The 8,683-nt window shown below is 40.7% G+C and overlaps 1 protein-coding gene across 1 annotated transcript; it reads right to left on the reverse strand.

Moving 5' to 3' along the window:
* Nucleotides 1–6,285: 6,285 nt before the first annotated feature.
* Nucleotides 6,286–8,257, reverse strand: LOC149141828 (presenilin-like protein At2g29900). The gene has a single exon (XM_089447925.1). The coding sequence runs from the start codon at nucleotides 8,056–8,058 to the stop codon at nucleotides 6,523–6,525; it is 1,536 nt and encodes a 511-aa protein (XP_089304051.1). The 5' UTR covers nucleotides 8,059–8,257; the 3' UTR covers nucleotides 6,286–6,522.
* Nucleotides 8,258–8,683: the final 426 nt, after the last annotated feature.

The following is an 8,683-nucleotide window of genomic DNA, read 5'->3' on the forward strand; positions in this document are numbered from 1 at the left end:
GAGGCACTCATTCCGTCCTGAGTTTGGTGTAAGTCCAAAGTCTCACACAAGAAGCATTGACTAGAGTGGCTGTATCCAGCCTTTCTCCCAACACTCCAAGCTTTGCTACGGACTGAACTTGAAAAAACACAAAACTAGACCTGAAACGAGCCACGAGCGCAAGGGGGTGGACCCAGTCTTGAAAACAAACCCCTGAATCGTCGACTCAAACAAAACTACTGCAACCCAACAAAAAGTGCCAAAAGGAAGGGACCAAGTTCCCTGAAGCCACAATCACCCCTGCTCCCTACGCATTCCAGAATAAATGGAACCAAATTAAGAACTTGAATAATCCCACCTGCATCCTTCCAAAACATTTTATGTCATTTATGAGCCTACGACACCATTACGTGAGTTATGAATAAGGATACTAAACAACCAAAAGTTGTAGACAAGAGTTGCTTCATTAGACAGTCCACAGTCAACTCTATCGATTCGAAGCTACTAGGCTTACCTTTGTACTCTAAGGATAAACCTTGCTAAAATACAATCCTTAGAGGTTGACTTATTTCTCATATGCCTAATGATGATTGTCAAATCCCCTATTACCAAAAGGTTCTTGATCCTTCTTGAGCCTAGAATCCAAAGACCCTTGATAGAGTGCCAAAGCATAGCTTGATTATTAGCGTCTCCTAATCCCCATGCAAAGCTTGTTTCATGAGTTTCCTCAAAATTGAATATTATCCACCCCCCTCCCACACCTGCCTTCATGAGTTTCCTCAAAATTGAATATTATCCATCCCCCTCCCACACCTGCCACCCCTAAGGGGTTAAAATCGGCAATCAAAAGCTATAAAGGAAATGTAATTGCCTCAAAATTGAATATTATCCACCCCCCTCCCACACCTGCCACCCCTAAGGGGTTAAAATCGGCAATCAAAAGCTATAAAGGAAACGTCAAGATCAATTACAGTAGTATAGAAACTTTAATTAAGGAGGAAAAAATGTTGTTGACCCCACTGAAGTCAGATTGGAGAACATTTCTTAAGATAAAATCCAAAAGACAAATGCATATGCATCATTGCATGCACATATTTAAGGAAAAAGGAACTAAATGCCAATGAGATCCAATAGTGAAATTTGCTTTACATATGTACTCTTCTGGATTAGGCTGTATGGTTTGTCATAGTTTGTTAGATACTAAATGCAAGGGAATTTGACGGCACAGTATATTGAGAGCTAGGCAAAACATAGGTATATTGAAACCTGAAATCCCATTTAGTAACTAATAACAAACCAAAACTAACTATTAATTCACCTTTGAGGGGAAGGAATCAACATCAGGCATCGCATATCAAAAGCTAGGCAGCCAAAGAGAGCCCACATTTCAATTGAGAATGAAAGACCCAATTCTTCAGTTCTGCGAGGGCACCTCTACTTATCATGGGTGAAAGATAGCAAGAGAGAACATGGAGAGAAACTTCATAGACACGTCCTATTATCTAAGTTTGTGAGTGTACGATGCCATTGTCGTTCTTTATATGTCATCCACCACCAACATAGAAAGAAGGAATAAATAAGTGTCTACCTATGTGATTCACCAATAATGATCTACCTATGTGATATTCGCTCTTCATTCCAACAATAAAATGTCCCACCATGTTTTTGGGATGTAGAAACACAAGAATCGGGAGATGTGTTCAGGGATGTGTAAAAACACCCCCCGATTGTGACCTTGTCCAAAATCCTAAAAAGAATAATATTTAAATATATGAAAGACACAAATGATACAGTAATTGTTAGGGGGTAAGGGGTAAACAAATTAGGGTTAAGGTCCCAAACTAACTATTAATTCACATTTGAGGAGACGAAATCAACATAAGGCATAAGCATATCAAAAGCTAGGCAGCCAAAGAGAGACCACATTCTCATGCTATTCTCATGGGCAAAAGATAGCATGAGAATAAGGAAAGAAACACCACAGACACATCCTATTATCTAATTTCATAAGTAAGATACCATTGTCAATATTTATATGTCATCCACCACCAATATAATATCAGTCAAAACCCCGGATGCGGGTGGTTGCTAGACACATAGAGACTAAGGCTCGTCCGCAGGGCAGGTGTCCGCCCGGACAAGCCACGCATGCCAGGAGGACACACCCTAACTACACCAGCACGCAGCATTTAAGGAGGGCAGTTAAGGTTGATGGCAGTGGCGTCCCGTCGACATTCATTGCGCGTCTTGAGAAGCGAAACATGGCGCATCATAGCTGTAAACTCTCGGACATTCTCCCGCATTTCCCGTCTGCTCCTGTTCTGGTCCTGAAGGAGGTGACGGAGGTTCATCGCTTCGGCTCCCACTCAGGCTCTGAGAGCGATTGTGCCAGTTTAGCAGCCACAGAGTTAGGCAATTGGCGGGCCTACGAGCAAGCTAGTTGCGAACCCGAGAGTTTGGTGGTGCTGCGTACTTGGGAGACTGGTGGTGTTACAAACCCGCATCTCTCGTCGGCTCCTGTTCTTGTTTCGAAGGAAGTGGTGGAGGTTCATTGTCTCGGCTCTCATTCAGGCCTTGAGAGTGACGGTCAAGGTTCTGCAGCTACAGAATTGGGCAATTGGAGGGCTAGAATTCGGTCAGGCAGTGAACCTGTGCAAATAGTGGTGTTGCAAACCAGTCATCCGCAGTTTCGTTGGGGAATTGAACGTCCTGTACAGAGGAACAGTATGCAGCGTAATCGTGGAAGGGGTAACAGTGGAAGGGGCGGCTACAGTGGAAGAGCCCCTTCGACTTCTTCCTCAATTGAAGAAACCTCTGAGCGCAGAAGACCGAGAGGAAGGCCCTCGGGCAGAGGCAGAATGGTGGAACCTCCTGCGAGAATGGATTGTGGGCACACGGAGCACCCAATGGTTAGATACCGCCTTCCTTGTACCTTGGCCAATTCCACTTTTTTCGTGACTGTCTCAGTGGAGCACTGCAGCAATCCTTGGGAAGATGATGAAGGCAATCCCCGTGCCAACCCTCAGCGTGTTCCTGGGATTGTTCCCACTGTGGACATGGAATTCCCTGCTGTTGAGATGCTGAGGCCCATACATGACCCGGGAGCAGGCCCGAGTGAACCTGTTCGTGACTATGGTGCTGGCCCAAGTGACCGTGGAACGCGCAATCCTGGTAAGGCTATCCTCCAGCCTCCCTGCTGCAAGACGGAGGATGAACCGCAGACAACTGAGGAAGACTAGCATGCCCAGCTCGCGCTCCAGGTTTTACAGCAAGAATTTTTCTCTGTCAGCTCCCTTCGCGGTCATATATGTGTCTGTCACTCTGTCACTATGTAATTGTGTCGGTTATCTGTTATCTCTGTTCTGTGTTGGTGTTCTTCACGTGTTTATGTTGTTTTTGTCCATGTGTCAGCTACATGAGTGTTGCTCCAAGTTTCCATCCTATGTAATCCTGGAATGAATACTCCTGAGTCTACTGTCAGTCCCAGGACAAGTCTTACAGGGTCGCGGCCCTGTTGTAATGTTGTAATTTTGATGATGTAATTTTGCTCTTGTTGTAATATAATAGTTTAGCCTTACTTAGAAAAAAAAAAAATATCAGTCAAAACAAAGGAATAAGCGTCTACCTATGTGATTCACCAATGGTGATCCCACTGTTCACATCTACGCTCTTAATTCCAACAATCAAATGTTCCACCAAGCTTTTGGGATGTAAAAACACAGGAATGGGGAAATGTGTTCAGGAATGTGTGGAAAAATCCCCCAAATTTTCAAGAATGTCATAGTGGACAAATCCCCACCATAAGTGACCTTGTCCGAAATCATAAAAAAATTAATATTTAAATATATGAAAGACACAAATGATACACCTAATTGTTAGGCGGTAAGGAGTAAACAAATTAGAGTTAAGGCTAGTCTGTTTTCCTTTTAAAAATATCGTTGACCTATTTCAAAGGCCGAAGGGCAATCTTATGAGGAGCACCTATGTGTCTCCATTTTTGAGGGGGTAGTACCATAGAAAATGAAAATGGGAACATTCTCCCCTTATGTGGATGAAATGTTTCCCTTTGTGTTTCCCACAACCCCACAAAAAGGAAGCATATTGAAATATTTCACATGAAATTTCCTCGTCCCAAGAACATAGGTAGCGAGGGAGCCCACCCCTCTGTAACACTAACTAGATGTCATATGCTTTGTAATTCAATTGAAAACAAAGCAATCCAATTGTTGCTCAAAGAATAAAATCACTTGATCTCCAACACCATGAAGCATGAGCACTTTACAAAAATTAATAGCTTGAGACTAAAAAGAAGACAAACCCACCAATCAAACTACGACAAAAGTGACCAATATTGTACAAAAGATGAAAATTGATGCCCACACAAAGCAGTCCACCTCCTTGGAAAGAGGAGGAAGCTACAGAAAAGCTGCCTATCCGAGATTGAAATCTACTCGAGATGCCTTGTAAATGACTAATATCATGAGCAGTATTGTGATCATTACAAGGTACACATGCCTAAGCATGCAGATGCTTGCATCTGATTCCAAGAGATAAAGGGTATAGTAATTGACCAACAGAGCGTGTAAGTGATCAAATTACACATTGGGATGGGAGAGTAACAAGTGAATAATTGATAATAAAAAAATAAAAATAAAAATAAAATTGAGGGGACAGTATAAAATGCACTATTAGAATTTAGAAGTAAGGCTATCAACTCTTTCATCAGAATATTTGCTACTATTTCTAACCTTCCAAACGGTCGAGGAAAGTCCATCTCCAATAAAGAATCAGAAATCTGAATTCTGTCCAGCCCAGATTGAAGCCATAACTATTGTCAAGAACAACCATTCCCCACACAATAACTCAAAAAGATAACGCTATATAAGAGACTCTCCAAAAATGATGGATGTTAGAATCCTCTAGCCCATAGAGAGATTATGACACTACCAATTTTTTTCCACTTTAAAGTTTTGGTAAACCCAAATAAAAATCTGTTTTTTCTTAGTCCAAGCATGAGGAGGATCATATCACTTTTACAGTTTATCCAAGCATTCCTAAAAATTAACGCTGGTTCAGATGAGAGAACATCTTCTTTAACGGAAATGGATGACAGAGAATGTTAGGATTCACTGACTAATCTGTCCACCAAATGTACTTGCCAGTACATGCCCTTTTCTTTCCTACATCTCAATCACTTTAGCCCTGACAACAGTAGCTTGAGCTGACCACTAAGTCAAAGGAACAATATACAGTCTTCTAAGACCATTCCGAAATCCATTTTTGAGTGGAGCACCATAAGACCATCACCTCAAGTATATTTTTTTCATATCAAGATTTTGCAATACCAGGTATTCTCATCCCTAGACATAAATTTCATTTATAATAAGAGAGAGCCACCAGGAAAACAGATGTACTTGTTGACAAATTTTGATGTTCCAAACCAATTTTCACATTGTTCAAGCACATCAAATAGCCTCAGTGATTAATGAATCTAAATACGAACCTCAACTGTGCAAAGCAACAAGTGTCCAAACAAAAGTTTTCTCCAACGCTTAATCCAGGAAGTGTAGCTTGCTTATTATGAGCGTTAGAAATGTAGCACATTTAGTATTGTTAAAATAGGTTCTAGCCATCTATTTGCAAGTTAATGCAGCACCTTGAATCATAATATCAACCATATCAATTCCCCACATTAGCCTTCAATGTAGAGCACAACTTCCAACTACTTATGTTCAAATGAACCCACCTATTTAAAGTTTCAAAGAAGTATATTCATGAGTATTGTCAACAAATCACAGGAGAGCCATGAAGAAGAATAGTAGACATATATTGCTGCACGTACAGTTCCTATACTGATAAACCCATCAACAAAGAAGAAATCACAATTTCCCAACATGAGAAACTCTTGTGTGTCTTAGCCAGCTTGCATTAGTATGTGTCTGAAATTTGAAAAAATTAAACCCATAAGAGAATTCCCAAGATATTCTTAACTCATCCTGCATTATCTCCCAATCATAATCAGCAACAAACTGAGAGGCACATTCCATTCCATACAAAGGGCGTAACAAATAGGTTTATGGAAGGCGATAAGAGAACCTAAAGAGTTGCAAAAAATCACTAGAGCCTGTAGAGGCTTATTCACATTCTCCCTGGCCACTCTAGGCATTAGTTTGGATAATCTCTAAATTGCCCAAAAATGGGTTGACTGTTATGACCCTAAAAGAACATACCCTTCTAAACGCTCTTTGTCGTTTGATAAAATAATCAGAATACTGTTTTCAAATTTTCATTGATTTCCTCTTGCAGTAAATTTCAAATACAAAATCAAATTACATGAGTATATTGCTTTGTCGAAGGAAACGATACGAATAGAATACAACAGAATCAGTGCTATTTGTGCTGAATTTATATGTTTACAACAAAGAAAATTTGGCTTCCCTTGTGAGAGCTGAGTTGATTTGTGGCCTCACGATATCCAGCGGTCTATTTAAGGGTATTCAAGCTAAGTGCAACTTTGGGGATTGGAGTTATTCTGCTCTAATATCAAAAAAGCAAAAGATGAGTCGTGATCTGAACCACGAAAGCTTCCATTACAAGACGGGTTAAGAAGTAAAAAATTACACCCAAAGAAATTGAAACGGGGAGAGCAGGCAAAGCCTTCTGACAGAAGGCCAACAGAATCAATGTTACACCGAGGCCTGCTATTATGGCAAGGTAGCATGCGTAAACTGTCATGTAATCATACATAGCTGCCCTTCCAACCAATACGCTGTAGAATATGAAGTCACCCAATCCCAGTTTAATTGCACCAGATGCAGAAAGCCCAATCCCATCCTGTTGGTATGTATCTGTATGTGTAGAATCTTCAATCCCATTTGGGTGCGGCCTCCCCTCACTATCACTATCAGTTTGGGTCAATAATCCTTGTAATGTAGAAGGCAATGGCGAAGAACCCACTTGTTGATTCACATATGTGGAAGAAGAAGTCCTCACCTGGTGATTTACGAGGGGAACTGATTCCTCTTCTGCTGGTGTCTCTGTGTCTCCGTGAACACGACTCTCCTCCGCCTCCTCCTCCTCTGCGACAGCTATTCTGAAACCCTGAATAGAATCCCCATGAGGTAGCGATGCAGAAGCAGAGGCAGCGCTCTCATCGCATCCTGAATTCAAGGATTTCAATAACGCAGATCTCGAACCTGAACTTGCTGGTTTCTTCCAAATGTTTCCCATCTGTTGTTGCGGGAGGGCTTTTTCTAATCTTTGCACGGATGGAGGAAGGGAGGGATTTATCAAAGCTTCTTCTTCTTCACTTTCAGTAGCTAGAGGGCGACTGCGAGGAAGAAGCGCATTTTCATTTTCACGCTCGGGGACTGCGGTGTGGGGTTTTCTCGTAACAGGGCGAGCCTCGTAAATCAAAGCAGGGATTTCCTCATCTCTTGAAATAGCGAGCTCTACCAAAATTTTGAGAGGGCCACCGGGGATGAGAACGGCAATAACATCATATACTGCCATTGCAACAAGCAGCACCCACGAAGTCCATTCGGGGAGCATAGTAAACCAGAATGCAACAAGCATGCCTATGAGTACCAAGTAACCCTGGGTGAAAATTATGGGCACTTTGCACAGGAAAACAGAAAACACCCCCACAACAGCAAAATTAAAAAGCACAACCCCAAAAGTAAAGCAGTCAATGGGTATAGAGAGAGCTTGCACCAGAAGCACGGCCACGCCCCCACCCATATAACCCAACACAACGAATGCTGCAAAACCCATGTAAAAACGAAGAAACTTCGTGCATCTGTAATAGAAAAGGCATACCAACAGGAATGTGACCACTGTGACAACAGCTACAAATACAAGCGCATTCAGAAGAGCGCCCCCAAATTTTTCCCAGTCTGAATCGGAGGATTGTTCATCATATATGAGAGTGGCGATTGTAGTTATTGATGATGACGAAGAAGAAGAGCTGCTGTTTAGGATACTCACCAGAATAACAACCAACAGCATGCAGATTGAGACAGGGGACACTATTCTCACAATTTCTTCTCCAAGTCCATCCAGTATGCTTCTCCTGTCCATTTTTCCTTCGATGATTGCAATCAGCCGAAACAACACAATTCAGTGTTTGCTGAATTGCAGGTGCATCCCGGAGAAAAGATGTGTCGCGAATGCGTATGCCTTGATTAAATGCTCAGCAACTATTGATCCGCCACTTGTAAATGCATCACTCTTACCAGACGCCCTTTTGGGGCAGATTTTGGGGTCAATTTAACTCAAAATTGGGTAGAAAATGTTTCAGAGCAGATGTTTTAAGTCAATTTAACTTTTGGTTAAAATTTTTGAAACTTTGGTGGATAGATTTTTGGGTCAACTCACTCCAAATTTTATTAAAATTTGTGAAAGTTTTGAGTTTCCAAGTTGATCACCCTCTCTAGCGTAAATATCCCTAGAGTTTTTAAAAAATTGAATTTAATTTATATTTAAAAATATATTTTAAATAATAAAATATTGTGATATTTTAAGAATTAAGTTAGATTGAAACTAGATTTTAATTAAAATAATTATTAAATAATGTTATTCTAAATTATATTTATATTTATAATTTATAAATGTGGATTTTAAAATAATGTTTTTATAATTTTAATTTAATTATCAATAATTATTAGATAAATGGTAGAGATTTAATTTTACAAAAATAGTTTAG

Source organism: Pinus tabuliformis, chromosome X (genome assembly GCF_031772625.1).
Source record: "Pinus tabuliformis cultivar Carrire ecotype Pingquan chromosome X, CPIR1, whole genome shotgun sequence".
In the NCBI taxonomy this organism is placed as follows: Eukaryota; Viridiplantae; Streptophyta; class Pinopsida; order Pinales; family Pinaceae; genus Pinus; species Pinus tabuliformis.

Coding starts and splice junctions, on each gene's coding strand:
- LOC149141828 (XM_089447925.1), bottom strand. CDS start 8,058: ATGGACAGGAGAAGCATACTGGATGGACTTGGAGAAGAAATTGTGAGA.